Here is a 16,690-nt window from a genome sequence, read left to right as displayed (position 1 = left end):
CAAGTTTGTTCAAATGAAGGGCCATGTCCCTTTCAAAGGGGAGATAATCACAAAAATGCAAAAATAGGGTGGGGTCATTTAAAAATCTTCTTCTCAAGAACCACTGGGCCAGAAGAGCTGAAATTTACCTGAAAGCTTCCTGACATATTGCAAATTCAAGTTTGTTCAAATCATGGCCCCCGGTGGTAGGATGGGGCCACAAGGGGGGATCAAAGTTTTACATACAAATATATAGGGAAAAACTTTAAAAATCTTCTTCTCAAGAACCACTAAGCCAGAAAAGCTGAGATTTACATGAAAGCTTCCTGACATAATGCAGATTCAAGTTTGTTCAAATCATGGGCCCCTGGGGTTGGATGGGGCCACAATAGGGGATCAAAGTTTTACAAACAAATATATAGGAAAAATCTTTAAAAATCTTCTTCTCAAGAACCACTAAGCCAGAAAAGCTGATTTTTACATGAAAACTTTCTGACATAGTGCAGATTCAAGTTTGTTCAAATCATGGCCCCCGGGGATAAGATGGGGCCCCAAGGGGGGGGATCAAAGTTTTACATACAAATATATAGGGAAAAACTTTAAAAATCTTCTTCTCAAGAACCACTAAGCCAGAAAAGCTGAGATTTACATGAAAGCTTCCTGACATAATGCAGATTCAAGTTTGTTCAAATCATGGGCCCCGGGGGTTGGATGGGGCCCCAAGGGGGGGGATCAAAGTTTTACATACAAATATATAGGAAAAATCTTTAAAAATCCTCTTCTCAAGAACCACTGAGTCAGAAAAGCTGATTTTTACATGAAAACTTCCTGACATAGTGCAGATTTAAGTTTGTTCAAATCATGGCCCCCGGGGATAGGATGGGGCCCCAAGGGGGGATCAAAGTTTTGCACACAAATATATAGGGAAAAACTTTATAAATCTTCTTCTCAAGAACCACTAAGCCAGAAAAGCTGAGATTTACATGAAAGCTTCCTGACATAATGCAGATTCAAGTTTGTTCAAATCATGGGCCCCTGGGGTTGGATGGGGCCACAATAGGGGATCAAAGTTTTACACACAAATATATAGGGGAAAATCTTTAAAAATCTTCTTCTCAAGAACCACTAAGCCAGAAAAGCTGATTTTTACATGAAAACTTTCTGACATAGTGCAGATTCAAGTTTGTTCAAATCATGGCCCCCGGGGATAAGATGGGGCCCCAAGGGGGGGATCAAAGTTTTACACACAAATATATAGGGAAAAACTTTAAAAATCTTCTTCTCAAGAACCACTAAGCCAGAAAAGCTGAGATCTACATGAAAGCTTCCTGACATAATGCAGATTCTAGTTTGTTCAAATCATGGGCTCCGGGGGTTGGATGGGGCCACAATAGGGGATCAAAGTTTTACATACAAATATATAGGAAAAATCTTCTTCTCAAGAACCACTGAGCCAGAAAAGCTAATTTTTACATGAAAACTTTCTGACATAGTGCAGATTCAAGTTTCTTCAAATCATGGGCTCCGGGGGTAGGATGGGGCCACAAGGGGGATCAAAGTTTTACATACAAATATATAGTTAAAATCTTTTTCTCAATAACCACTGAGTCATAAAAGCTGATATTTACAAGAAAACTTTCTGACATAGTGCAGATTCAAGTTTGTTCAAATCATGGTCCCCGGGGGGTAGGATGGGGCCACAAGTGGGGGGGGGGGTCAAAGTTTTACATACAAATATAGAAAAAAGCTTTAAAAGAACCATTGGGCCAAAGAAGTTGACATTTACATGAAAGCTTTCTGACATAGTGGAGATTCAAGTTTGCAAAGGGTAGTTTGGGCCATAATAGGGATCAAGCTTTTACATGCAAATATATATGGAAAGTCTTCAGATATGGGCCAAGGTGACTCAGGTGAGCGATGTGGCCCATGGGTCTCTTGTTTAAATTAGCGATATACAAGATGGTATGTGGAGATACAATGTATCGGTGACTAAATAAAATATACTATATATAAGGGACTCTTTAACTCCAGGAGATAAAATATTGTGCCATGGAATCACCATTTAAACGGAAAAAGTGACTATTTTCATTTTGAGATTTTCATACCTAGACGTAGCTGCAATAATGTAGCCCTCTCCGATTTTTTGGGGAGATGTCTACAATTCCTTAGGATTTCCGTAATTGTGCAAATATGGGAGTGATTCACTCCCACAACATTTTCGAATTCTAAACATTTGCTGACTTTCTTTATGTAAATAAAATGACATTCTATGTTTCTTAGTCCATATATAAATTTACAACCTGCAACTAATGATTTGTGAGGCCGTATTCTACCGTTTTCAACAATTTCGACAAATTCCAATTTCTCGATTCATATTTGTGCGCCATGTTTGATGTACTGAAGCTTTAACTTCCGATTGTCAAGTCATTTGCATATGCCTTATAAGGTAGTATTTACATCAATGGACAAGAATGGAGGAGAAAGCTATTTCGTCGGTATTGAAAAGGTTTGAATTTAATATCAAGTTAAAAACCGAACAGCAGAGTGTAAATTCTTTCTGCAACCATATGTTTCCTTTCTTTGTCGGAGTGACTCGAGTAACTACATTTTCGCGCAGATTGACAATGTTTAGGTTTTTCAGTAAATCCACCTACGAGATCTCGCGATAACAAGCATCACGGAGCAGACGAAGAATTTTGTATGCTGTACATGATGTTTAATGAAAAACACCTTTATTAGAATGCCCAAGCACAAAGTTGGTACTCCTTTTGGTGTAAACAACATTTGGGACCAACACACGGAGCTTATTATCGGCTATTCACAAAATTATTTTGATCCTATGGAATTATAGCCCTATCCCGAAAACGTCAGAATAAAAAAAAAACCGGATAGGGCTACATTATTGCAGCTAACCTAGACAGTAAGCAGTGCAAAATTAATAGTGACAGAGAGTTAGTTTAACAGTCAAATCACTTATTTGAGGCGAACAGCAATGTCATCTAAGTGCACACTAATTGTTAGAACCGGCCGAATCTGAGAGTAAATTTCCAGGCATGAATTATGAAGGACTGCTCCGAGATTCGGTGAAGGTGTCAGTCAAAATATTCAGCCAAGCCGAATCTCAGCCGAGATTAACGGCGGGTGTGACCGGTCGGCAGGGAATGCTTACTCCTCCAAGGTACCTGATCCCACATCTGGTATATCCAGGGGTCCGTGTTTGCCCAACTCTCTATTTTATAGTCCTTATAGGAGTTAGGAGATTTATCATTGTTGATTATCTTCGCCTGTCTTATATTTACATTTTAATCATTCAATTGCATTTTAATGATAGATCTGTGTGGTACTCTTACGCTTAAGTATATTCACAGTGATTAGCCTTTTCCTAAAGTTGAAAGTTTATAAGAATTTTAACCTTTAGTTCTGTTTGTATAATATTAATGGGAAAATAGAGCGAATGAATGCATATTGAATTAAACAGCAATGCACCATTCTACAGTAATGAGACATATAGATATGGAATAAGAATGATAACTTTTGGTTTTACAGAGTATGTGCATGTTTTTCTATGGACGTTTTATGTTCATCTATATTTGGATGTCACGGGACTAGTCGTAACACCTCTAATGAAGATTTGATACGAAAGGTTCTTGCAGCATTTGAAGCTGGAAATAAAAATGTTGTAAAACCCGTAACATTATGTGGTAAGAGTTTTTTTTTTTGCATCTAAAATTAGTGAACAATTTCTCCCTTCTCACTCAGAATGTAAAATATAGTATATTAATTAGCATGGTAGGCAAACAATAAAGCAAATAGAGAGTACCGGGTCTTCTTATTCAACATTTAGTCACCAGATTCGCGCATCAGATTTGCACCAAATGCACTTCTAAAGGTTTTGAACAGCATTGCTTTTTTCGCATTTTATTTACTACTGTACTGTCAAATCAACTATGTATATTCAGAAAGAAATTCAAACTGCAAAAGAGGGCAGCAAGAATACTTTTAAATAGTTGAGATATCAGGACCTCTACTGGCTTCTTATTGTCTTGTCTGAAATGGATGCCATTTAAGGATTATTATATGTACAGAAAGATTGTCTTTCTGTTTAAAGTTTCAAACAATCAGATGCCAAATTACCTTAAGGTGTTTCAATATACAACAGATATCAGTTGCCGCCAAACCAGGTCGAATGATTATATGCTAAATTTATTATATTTACCATGAGTTATAAAACTGAAACCCATAACTGTTCCTACAGTTACTGATCTGCATATCTTTGGAATAAAATGTCACAAAATGTTCTAAACTTTGGTTCCGCTGGCAACTGTGTATTTGATGGGATATTTTGATAGAAGTATAGCACATACACTTTTCTCTTGTTAATTCAGTTCATTGATACTGTGCCAAATTTTCACCGTGCGTCTCATGCTAAGTTTTATCTTTTATTATCATGTATTCATATTTAGACAATAATCATAAGTATTTTTCACTTGTATATGTATTTTAATGCAGGACCACATTGAAAACTAGATTTATGCTAATTTGTGTCATCCTGAAAAAATAAAGCCTATTATCATTATTATCGATATAATTTTATTAATAGCGATATTTCCTGCTTTGCGGCATTGGTTCCAATGTCGGAACTACAACCCGATTTCCAAGGAGATCAGACAGTTCTTTGAAGATCACATGACGAGAGAGATTGAGAAGAGGAATAATCCAAAGAATGTGAGCACTGTGAAAACTGTCTCTCGTTTGATGTGGATTCGAGACATGTCTCATCTGTCATACTTATCTAATTTCGTTACATTTGGCCTAAATCATACTTTTTATGTTTTCCCCTTGGTTCATCAGTGTTTTTTCCATACATCATCTACTTATTCTTATTTGTGTTGAGAAAATAATATGCTCTAAAAATGAGTAATTTTGGGTAGAAAATCCTTTTGCACTAAACCTGGAGAAAGAAACATCTTTTATTTCCCGGAACGTTTTGTTTCACCGTGCCGTTTGGTAAAGGGAAACAAATTTCAAATTATGACTATCCAGTTTGATTTCATGAGAATGGTTCAATGACTCATAATCTGACAATAAGAATCATAAATATAATTTGTACAAATATGAAAATGATCAATTGCTCTTCAACTCTGCCAGAAGAGTTATACAGGAATCACTGAACTTTTGTAGAGATGCGATGGCCTTTTACAGAGCATGCTAGAATCGGATAGCAATTCAAATTCCACTGGGGAAAGGAAGGCAGCAAATCTGGGTTTGTCGCTAAATCATTCAAAGTATTATCTATTTCTGTCTATTCATGGCATGCCATGGATGCTGCTTTGATGTATAATTACTGTCTTAGGCGACGGAGTTGTGAAAGAAAAAATTCCCAGAGCTAATGCGAGATCAACATACTTGATTTACTTTGATGTTTCAGAGTTAAGCATATCCGACCTCACGGCTAATAGTTTATTCTTCGTCCTGTCCGGATACGAAACAGTGGCTAATGCGCTAGGACTGACGGTTTTATGTCTTGCAGTACATCCTGAATGTCAGCATGAATTGATAAATGAAATAACAACATGTTTAGAGACAACTAATTCTGCTCGTTACAAAGAGGTGAGATATTTTGACGTTTAAGAGAGAGTGTCATAGAGAACTACAAAATCAACAGTTTATTTATTGTTTCTGTTGATCATATGATTGGTCTTTGATTCAATCTCTCTATTCTTATTGACGGGAGACTAATAAGGATTTCGAAAATAACTAATCAATTTTTGCACTTATGCTTTAATAGTACCGTGTTATTTTATTTCCTCCTAAGAGATAAGAATGAAAATGACAAAAAATGTTAGAACATATTTGTAGAAACTGTCACATTTCGAAGACATTCAGAAGCTGAAATACTTAGACCACTGCGTAAACGAGAGCCTGCGTTTGTTTCCACCTTTTCTTAGGTAAATCCAGTAATTAACATGCTCATTGCGACCAGTTCTAGGAATTATGCAATATTGTATCTCTTGTTATTTTATTGCTTCTTCCCAAAGATTCAACAGAGCCACAAATGCAGAAAGTGTGATCAATGGAATGGTAGTACCTAAGGGAGTTGACGTCACAGTGTCTGTGTATGCGTTGCATCATGATCCCGATGTCTGGATAGAACCGGAGAAATTCGATCCCGACAGGTATTTTACTGACCACTGCCAGAAGAAATCGATCTCCTTAATAGCCAGTAATATTGTGTAAAAAGAGTGCAAATAATTTATTTTTTGTTATTTGATGCGTTTTTTTTTTTTACGTTTATGCACTGTTGGTCATGATGAAATGTCCATAAAACGATAAAATTTCCACAAAACTACGTAATGAAGAGAACAATAGTACACCTTCATCTAAGGTCCCATTCCATAATTTCATTGATTTTAACTCAGGTTTTCAGAAGAGAGATTTACAACATCACATCTCAGCAACTTTTTACCATTTGGCCTTGGGCCAAGAGACTGTTTTGGAAAGGATTTTGCCATGTTGGAAGTTAAAATAGCACTAGTCCATTTACTGCTCCGCTATGAAGTATCCCCCTTTCCTGATACAGAGGTAAACATGACGTAATGTATGGAAACTTGTTCCGCATATGAATTTCATTATCATTCTTAATTAAATGCATCTTCTATACTCTATTTTAGTTTCCTCCGGTTTTGGAAAAGGGAAATTTTTCAAAATCAGAAAATGGAATCAGGCTGAAATTTTCTGAGCGCATGCAATGGTGAAGAGTAACAGCAGACACTTCAAGAGAAAACATGAATTGTGTAGAAGCAATAATGACTTGTCATTTTACAAGAAAATGTCAATGTCGCGTTCATGGGATGAAAATGAGGACGTCCACACTGGAGAGACTCTCCCTGATATCACATGATTTTAGATATTGTGTAGACGCTGTGATTAGTAAACTTAAAATGCATGGAGTAGAAGTGTTCGACAGAATACAATGTGATGCAAGATCGATGTTTCTTAGCGATCAGCAGTGAATGAACATACGTAGAAAATCTTTCATTAACGTTTTATATAACATATTTGCGAGAAAGTTCATGTACAAGTTAATTAGTATTGGAATCCTCGCTATGAGACTGAATCAGAGATCGATGGGGACCAATTCAAGCAATGCCAAGTTAGATATACATAATTAATCGATCTTGTTCTCATTCAGGGTTTTTTTTGGTCGAGATTTTGGCAGACCATGCAAAAGAAACTCACTTTTATTCAGCAATAACACGAACAAAATGGAATGCAAGAAAAACATAAAGATTTGTAACAATACATGACATAATTAATAAGATATTTACACTCAAATCGTAACACGTTACATTTGCACAATATACAACATCATAGTTGATAGAATAATATAGATACACAAATAGATTCATAAGTGAATAAAGCCGATTATCTATATTAATTGGATACCTTTAAAAGGCAAATGACATTGTATTATCAAACAAGTTTGCTTATAAGCTATAACTTGAAACCAATGATTGAATGACTAAGAAAATTCATCAACTTTACGAGCAGCTTTAGGTTTATTTGTGCGATGACGACTACGAAGGTCTACGCAACTTAACACGGTAAGAGCATGAAAGCCCCAGTTGTCTACTGTTGAAAATTACGATCAAGCGGTTTGTCTGATGTACATGTAATATATGTTTTATCGACACTCAAAAACTCGGATCAGGGTAAATACTGCAATATTGTACATGTATTTGGTAAATCTAGTTTTAAATGTGTATATCTATTCATGTAATACTACCCTATGACATTTTGTTGCAATAAATATTAAAAGCAAGTATGAATGGACAGGTAATGAAAAGAGTTAATATACCTCATGAAGAATATCTAAAGGTACGCTGAAATTGAACACACAAAGCAATATATGCAAGTACCCTTTCTGAACCAAGAAAAAAAAAAATGGAAGTAATCAAAGAGCTAGAAAATGTTAAATACTGTACATAATGAGTTCTTGTTTATTCAGTCAATCGAAATCTCCAGGAAAATCATGGAAAGGATGTGTCGGGCAGATACAATACGTCGACATCCGGGTGTTTTGTAAAGAATATAGGAATACTCCATGCCAGTCACGTGGTTCAAAAATTCTCTGTTGTATGTTTTCTTGAAATTTCTCGAGTGAATTGAATGTTACCTTTCCGTATTACAAAGTGAAATCATAAAATTGTAGAAATATGATAAATATCAAACATCAACAATGGCTCTGTACAAATAGATATGAACGTAAAATGAAATTTATTGCTTCCATGCTGAGAAATACAAGATGCACTCCATCAATATCCAAATGGTAGTCATTGCTGTTGATTTGTTTTTGCAGGATGGCATCAATTGGTCTATACAGGTTAATTTTGATTTAACAATATCCATGATGTAAGAAGGAACTTGCTGTAAATAGACCACTTTCACTACACAGATTTAGTAGCTAAATTATTGAGTATTATTTTCGTATTGTGACGGAAAAATGAACGATATCATACTTAGGTTTTTCATTTTATCAGCGATACTTTTCAAACAACGACATATCTTGATACGTCATTCTGCAAGTCTGCACACATCCCGTTTAATGCCGGAAATAGGCGAACTGTCGACTCTGTTTTATGAAGATCTGACAGCAGAACCTCAAGTTGTTCAACAGGGGCTGAGATAATTTGTCCATTTTGAACATTTCTGACGTAGATTGCAAAAGACTTAGTTTCACCACCCTTTACACAACATCCAGACAACCAGATGACGTCAGGAACATTGACGTCATTTCCTATCGTATTGTTCTCTGATGGCACACCTCCAGCAACAATGTACATATCCGGGGAGTCGTTCTTCTTTCTCCTGTGATGACTCTCCATCTTTTCGTCCACGTTCACAACTCCACAGACATCTATGGCGTATTTTCTAATGCTAACCAATGCCTGCTTCCAGGCGCTGTAGATTGAAGCATGTAGAGGGATCGTGTTGGTCATGGTTAGGGCGGCGATACGATTGGCGACGTCACTTCCTGCCAATTCAGGGGATAGTAAATATTGTAGCTGATATGGCTGGTTTTCATAGTCTGCGTCGATGGCTTGATACTCTCCAAAATGACATTTTTGTTCAAAAGTCATGTCTTCTGTCGGGATAATTTGAAGCCCATTAGGTTCTCTCTTCTTTTTCAGGCCTATATCCATCGGCTCGATTATCTTGAGTCCTACAATATTATTTGCACAATGTAACTTTGTTGTTTTGATCAAACGTTTTTGCAAACAACTTTATAAACAAAGATTAAAAATATTTCAGATTACTTCATACATACGTATGTACATGTACAATGTAATCATGACTAATATCATATTGTTTACAAAAAAATAATACCGCAATTAAAAACAAGTATTAATATTCAAATTTTATTTTTAGAACATCAGAGGACATTTAGATGTTCATTATGCATTTACTTTGAAAATACATTGCTTTACCATGAACAATTTTACATAATGCCACGCATTCAGTTGTATTTCTTACCCCTTTCAACCATTGAAGGAATAGCTGGCCACGACCCATCCCCCAGGCTGCTGAAGCGACCAAATGACACCAAAGGAATTTTCCTCTTGGTATCATAAATTGTTGTATACAATGCCTTGTTTCCGAAGATGTGGGCGAATTCCGTGTCGTCTGCGAATCTCTGACAGATAAAGTACTTGTCGTTCAACGGAAGTGCAACTGGTGGCGACTCTCCCAACAGGAATTTTTTCCAGCACTTCTTTTTAAGGTCGCCGTGATCTTTTAGTCCCCGTCGTCTTCTTTTCTCGCAAACTTTTGGCTTGGTACAGAAATTGGTGAGATGGTGGCTGCACCTCTTGTGGGGAGATACGAAAGGGATGAACATTCCTCTATGAGCGCACCACACAACAGGGTCTCCTTTGTTTAAAAGTTGGTCATAGGTCCAGTTTGTGTGGACAAATCTGGACTCAGCCGTGTCGTAGAGAGAAAACATACACTCATAATCTGAAAATAAAAGCCTTTAATCAAAAGCACCATGAGTAACTATAGCTAAAAGTATTTAATTGATGTATCTATGTAACATGCCAAACGCAAATAGATTAAAGTAACTGCACGTTCTGCTAGCTGCAACCCCCTTGCACATATTACGCAGTTTGATTTTTTTTCAAAGGGTGTTGACATTTGGTACAGCCTATCACAATCTGAAACTCTGAAAAATAATTTCAAAGTGCGTTATATTCGGAACCGGCTTAATTTGACATTTCAGTATGTTATTCAGCATGACCAACACAAAGTTCAATAAGCTATCAAAGCCACGTTATTTTATTCAGCCTACATTTGTCGCCTGATAATCATCATGCCTAAATAGAAACACTATCAAACTGCATCATGTATGAAACATTGATATCAATAAATGTTATTCCGGGACAAGCCGCACTGTTAATCATCTAAACCATGGTTTCTCAGACGAAAGTTTCAGCGCTCAATCTCAACATAACAATACATTGTTCATGTATCTGCTTATTTGCATCGATCAAAGTTGTGTCTCCCTTGAATTGCACACTCCCCTCCAAGAACCCCCCCCTCCCCCCAAACAATCACATATATTTAAAGTTATTGATTCGAGATTGGAAATAAATACACGAATACAATTTTCAAACACAATTTAAAATTACGAGAACGCTGAAGTAGAGGATGATTAAAGTACAAATGTTGCATGTGCTTTCAATGAACACTAGTTTCAATGATTGATTATTGATTTGTGAAATTGACATAGAGACCTGAAACTTTATGGACGTCTTCATCTGACACTCCTTAATATAGATCACCTACATTATCGATGTGAGCCAGTAAGCATGCAACTTACATGGCCCTATAGTAGAGAAGAAGTAATTCTGGATGTTAACATGCAATTAACTTACACCCCCAAAATCATCCAACTATAGGACATCACGAACTTTATATCGATAACACAACTCTGTCTATTCGGCAGCTGTTGCATCTTGTTGACTCACAAACAGGAAAAGTTGTAGAAAGTTTAGATTTATAAGGATACCTTCCAGATAAAAGGTGAAGAACTGGGATCAATCTCGTAACTCTGACAAGGAATACAAAATTAAGAGTTGGGCAAACACGGACCCCTGCATATACCAGAGGTGGGATTAGGTGCCTAGGAAGAGTAAGCATCCACTGTCGACCGATCACGCCTGCCATGAGCCCTATTTCTAGATCGGGTAAACGAGGTAATCCGTAGTGAAAATTGGTGTGTAATGAACGGTCTAACAATGAATGGGTTTGAAACATGTCAGGCAGCTTATTTATTCCTTATATTGACATTCTCGAGCTACTTTCATTTCGGTCGGAATTCCCTGCCGATAAAATACATATAGACGTATTGTATATATATTTATTAAGTAGTAGATTCTGTATTCATACGCGCATTGTTTACAACTGCACCGCGTTCATAAGGAAATGCCTATCAATAAATTGGTAAATATATCAAAGGGAAAAACATTGGAAATATATTTTATGTACATACAAATGAAGAACCCGTGAAATAGCACAAGGAATCTGGATTATTATTCAAGGATGAATTTATCTATACCGTTCTCCCTTAACCCTACTCCCCATCACTCGTGGCCCCAATATCAGATCGAGGACGGAAGCTCCGACGGAAAAGATAAGAAGATATGATACGCATCACGCACTTGTAATCAAACAACAGGTTATGGAATCGGGGGAAAATTCAGATCGAGGACGGAAGCTCCGAGGGAAAGGATAATTTGATGAAGATATGATACGCGTCATGCACTTGTAATCAAACAACAGGTTATGGAAAACGCAATTTTTGACGCTTATTTTCAACGAAAAGAATTTTTTCAGAGTGGGTAGTGACACTGCCTTCATATTTCTATGATATTCGACACAATCTGCTTACACTAGTGCATACTTTGGTGATAACGTTCTCCTTTTATTGCATCTCATCTGGGATCACAACTACCTGTAAACATATTATCTTCAAGAACAGAAACGGAACTTGCGTAATAGAAATGAAGTACGAAATGGCGGCGTGTGACGCGGACTACGTTAAATACCCTCCGTTTTGTCTGACATAAATAATTATTTTCATTTATCTGAACATAAAGCAGACAGCATGCATTAGAATCGAAGTTAATTTGGCCCGTGGAGAGATCAAATATTTCAACACAACAAAGGGATTTCTTGGCATGATAAACCGATGAGTTAGCATAAAAGAAAATTGTCTGGAAAGCATTGGTAGAATGCATGGATGGTTCAAGAAAAGATGGATAAATCAAGCGTCATTCTATCATTTACCACATCATATTTCCTTAACAAGTTTTGTTGTATTCTGAAAGGGCTATAAGGAGAAATTATATACACGAGAAAACAGCTGAGTGGTCATTATCTATGATATACTCCTCCGGTCCTTATTATGTAGTAAAAATAATGTTGACGGTCTATAGCAGAGTGAAGACGGTCTATAGCAGAGTGAAGACGGTCTATAGCAGAGTGAAGACGGTCTATAGCAGAGTGAAGACCAACTATGGTTACCCTTTTTGTCGTTTTTAAAATGTGTAAGTTTACGCTTCATTAAAAAAGAACGACAAAACCCCGTCATGTCAGTGTTTATTCATGGGATATTGAATTTTTATCATTTTTGTTATTGAGTTTTCGTTTGCATTGTTTTATTCCTTAATTGTAAAAAGCATACGAGGGGATGAGCAAAAGGTTCACGATTCTACGTTACCGCAGTTCAGATAAGAATGAAGGCTGGCACTTTGTATAATAATAATAAAAAAACCGTGCTAGATGTAGTATGAATTACAATGTAAACATGACGTCAAGTTGTCTATGACGGTGACAAAAATGGATGATTCAGTCGTACTTCAGCAGAAAACGATTATTGTTGTACGTAAAACTTGGAAAATCCTCTGCATAAATATACATTGATCTACACTGGCGATAAAAGACTTGCCAAAAATTCAATAAGTTACTGGAAGAAGCGGTTTAGTGAGAGAAGGGAGACGGCTGTTCAAGAGTATGCGGAAAGAAATGTGTCTCAGGTTGAACAGTATGTAATGAAAGATCGACGAGTCACTTCTGGAAAAATAGCCGATGATCTGAACATGTCTTTGTGGAACTGTTCAGGAGATTTTGACCAGTAAGCTTGTAAGGTGGCGAGTTTGTGCAATGTTGGTTCCTTGTCTCTTTCTGCCGGAGCAAATGAGCATGCGCGTAAATGTTTGTCAGTTACGCAAAAGGAAGAAATTTTTTCCTGAATGACGAAGCATGGGTACAGTTCTATGTGACGAAGCATGGGTACAGTTCTATGTGACGAAGCATGGGTACAGTTCTATGTGACGAAGCATGGGTACAGTTCTATGAACCAGAAAGTTTAATTTGAAAGCATCCACCCTCTTCATTGCCATTGAAAGCACGTGTAACGGAGTATGATGGGACGTTTCTGCTCATTGTTTTCTGTGACACAATTATTCTTCCCAGGGTTCCCTTTGAAACTTCAGTTACAGGAGACTACTATGCGCGTGCTATCAATCAAATTTGATGGGAGCCGTCAAGAGATAACGCCCAGATTTGATCCAAACTCAATTCATTCTGGAGAAGGACAACGCACCTAGTCATAACAGTTGGATCGTGAAGGACACCATGGGAACACCGTGTATAGAAATCTTAACCCACCCCTTACAAATTTGTGACGTCTGACTATTTCCAGTTTTGAACGATAACCTGCAGGGAGAGAAATATGAGACCCGGATACATATTGGTGCTGTTATGAACAGTGCGCAACGGAGCATGTCACGTGATGGGTTGAGTCATGTGTTTCGGGCATTGGCAGATCGATCACACACATCGAAGCTTGAGGGGCCAACTTTGAAAAACTAAAAACTCGGAAAACCCACTTTGATTTGTATTATGTAAACTATTCAACTATTTCGTGACGTTTTGATCACACCTAATATAGGCGATTACTGTTCTCAGTGAAAGCTTAGAGGTTGAATAAGCGGTTTCATTTATCAGTGAAGTTATGAAAACCGGACATCGTCTTTTTTGTCTTGCCAAATGTAAACTTTCTCTATGATACTCATTTCCATCAATAATGTAGAGATAATTTTGCGTCAACGAATTCAGAGATAACTTTGTCCCGATAAATGTAGAGATAATTTTAATAATGTATTTTGGGAAGTGACAATAATAATTGATTGTTTGTTTTAGGTCCCTTCCAGAATTTGCACTCATATTGAGAAGTCACCAGCTGTAGGTGAAGTACCAAAAATTGAGATGTATGGTTAGCATTCAGGACCCTAGCAGTGTCAACGCCTGTGGCGACACGGGACTTCCGTTGTTAATGCCATATCAGAAAGACCGTGATTCTCACTTCTAAATGCCGAGCGTTTGGCGAAGGAGCAATCACTACCTATGTTAACGTCTTAAGTTTGACGCGCCCATGGCACGAGCGGGCTTGAACTGACGACCTACCGGTTACGAAACGAACACTCTACCACTGAGCTACCGCGACCGGTCAACAATAATAGGTAGGAGGTGAAGATATATCAGCACTTTGAAACTAAGCATCTCCTTCAGATATTGGTACTGAAGACAGATCTTCAATAAATTGCATAATGAGTACTCCCACTGTTGTGTTGTCAGAACACTCTTTCCAAACAGCATACAACTCTCTAGATTTGGGGAGGGGGTTGCAGCGAAATACTTTATTTAATTAGAAATCTGTACTTTTTAATTTAGTTTTGATCTGTGGAATTGTTAGTCCTGTTTTCTTCCGAGCGAAATAGAAGGTAAGTAAACAGTTACATTTGTAGACTTTACTAAGTATCCCCTCGGCTTCCGTAACTGTGCATTTTTATGCACAACTAAAATCAATACTATTCTTTGATGGATGCCTGGCATTGGCACTTCACAGAAAGGGAAGGATTGTATAGAAATAGAGATCCCTGATAAATTCATGAGTCATATCCCTCGATATTGTATGTCGATATAAAGCAATTTTCAAGATCATCATCAGGACGCGGCCACTGGAAGTATTCCAACGAAAGACGATACAGTTAAATTATCAAATAGGAAATGTTCCGCGCCGTTGAAATTTGCACATGATTACGTAATTTTTGATGGCGATGAAGAGGACATTGACGCTGATCGTAAACTATACGTATACCAAAACCATGAAAATTATAACATACTCACCATGACGTTTTAAATGCGGAAGCAGAATATCTACAAAATAATTAAATTCCGTGATTAGTATTTCAACTAAAAACAGAACAAAATTATGTAATCTATCCTATGTAGCGAATGAATATAACTTTATTTAAAAAAAAAAAAACCCTTTTGTTTAACGTTATGGAATTTTTGATATAAACGTCCTTGTCTCAAAGAATAAGTCAGATCAAACCATGTAAGACTACCCGAAAATGTTAAATAGTCCATCGTCCAAGTACTGTAAGTCTGTTAACATCGTGTTAAAAATTCTGTTTTTGTTACGATACTAGATAGATATGGCATAGTTCCTTCATTCATAGATATAATATAGTAATCGCAGTGATTTTTATTTATACTATCAGAATATTACATAGTAAGCCAATCACACGATCACCAGGTAAATTTTCACTGTAAATTTATTTCATGGGAAAATCTTTAACTTCGAGCACAGGAAAATGAAAGCTATTGTAATGCTTTTCCAATCTGCATTGCTCAAGTTACCTAGTTTTGTGTAGTCGACAACGTTACTCCCATCACATTTATGCTCTTTTCTGGAGATAGTTTTTCCGAACGGAGACTGACAATAGCCAATTCGACGATTTCTGCACTTTCTCTCCTCAATCGATCTCCCATCACACCCCGGGCTTCCGGCTTCGTGGGATAGACAAACCCGGAAACGGAATTCCGAAACCCCAGACTGAATCCACATGGACCATGAACTCCACTTGGGAACTAAATGCAAATAATCATGCAAGTACTCAGTTGTTATAATATATCACAGATCATCTTTGATTCTAATTGAAGAAAAAACAAAACAAACTAACATAAGTTTAGGATATATAGATGTCTCTCTGTTAATCTCTTCAACTTAGTATTGTAATTCCTATGTGTCTTTCAACATACCTTTAAACAGTGGACACGTGTCTATTGATTCTTGGTCACCTGTTAATGAGACGATAGATATGCTGTACAAAGAGAATATTGCATTCTAAAATCCATATCATATATCATATCAGCCCAAGGGACACCATATCAGCCCGAGGACCGAAGGCATGTAATATTCTTTTTATCATATACTGCACTTTTTTGTGCTTAAATATTTCATACGAACGGGATAGTATTTTTTATGTTTCCTTTTTTTTAAAAATTGATACGGAGTCCGAAAGCTGATTTTAAAAAATAAAATATTTTTTATCCCATGCGGGTTACGTTTTTCGCATTTTAAAGGCAGTTCAAGAAATATTTGATGCATTACTTTTTCATGGTAAAAACCTTGATACTATGATAGAGGAATACTCTAGTAAAACAACCATATTGGATTACTTTGATATATTGATTAACTATGGTGCTAAACATTTTATATATCAATTATAATTAACTATGGTAAAAACTCTCATACATTGATTTCTTACAGTAAAAACTTTGTTTTACCATGGTAAAAACA

The 16,690-nt window shown here is 36.8% G+C and overlaps 2 protein-coding genes across 4 annotated transcripts in view; one reads left to right on the top strand and one right to left on the bottom strand.

The window, feature by feature from the left end:
* The window catches only part of LOC125645775 (cytochrome P450 3A13-like), a 27,546-nt gene extending 19,745 nt beyond the window's left edge, over window positions 1–7,801 (top strand). For both annotated transcript variants that reach the window (XM_048871593.2, XM_048871594.2), the window contains 8 exons: window positions 3,526–3,680; window positions 4,580–4,704; window positions 5,161–5,242; window positions 5,408–5,589; window positions 5,839–5,927; window positions 6,018–6,155; window positions 6,399–6,561; window positions 6,651–7,801. In XM_048871593.2, coding sequence (XP_048727550.1) covers window positions 3,526–3,680; window positions 4,580–4,704; window positions 5,161–5,242; window positions 5,408–5,589; window positions 5,839–5,927; window positions 6,018–6,155; window positions 6,399–6,561; window positions 6,651–6,734 — 1,018 coding nt within the window. In that variant the 3' untranslated portion in view covers window positions 6,735–7,801. The remainder of the gene's footprint in view (window positions 1–3,525; window positions 3,681–4,579; window positions 4,705–5,160; window positions 5,243–5,407; window positions 5,590–5,838; window positions 5,928–6,017; window positions 6,156–6,398; window positions 6,562–6,650) is intronic.
* LOC125645774 (uncharacterized) overlaps window positions 7,205–16,690 on the bottom strand; it is a 25,689-nt gene continuing 16,203 nt past the window's right edge. For both annotated transcript variants that reach the window (XM_048871591.2, XM_048871592.2), the window contains 5 exons: window positions 16,150–16,188; window positions 15,748–15,978; window positions 15,232–15,261; window positions 9,514–9,996; window positions 7,205–9,202 (listed from right to left, as the gene is read on the bottom strand). In XM_048871591.2, coding sequence (XP_048727548.1) covers window positions 8,529–9,202; window positions 9,514–9,996; window positions 15,232–15,261; window positions 15,748–15,978; window positions 16,150–16,188 — 1,457 coding nt within the window. In that variant the 3' untranslated portion in view covers window positions 7,205–8,528. The remainder of the gene's footprint in view (window positions 9,203–9,513; window positions 9,997–15,231; window positions 15,262–15,747; window positions 15,979–16,149; window positions 16,189–16,690) is intronic.

Source organism: Ostrea edulis, chromosome 6 (genome assembly GCF_947568905.1).
Source record: "Ostrea edulis chromosome 6, xbOstEdul1.1, whole genome shotgun sequence".
NCBI lineage: Eukaryota > Metazoa > Mollusca > Bivalvia > Ostreida > Ostreidae > Ostrea > Ostrea edulis.
Note: the sequence above shows the minus strand (reverse complement) of the source record. Positions and strands in the feature narration are given on the sequence as shown.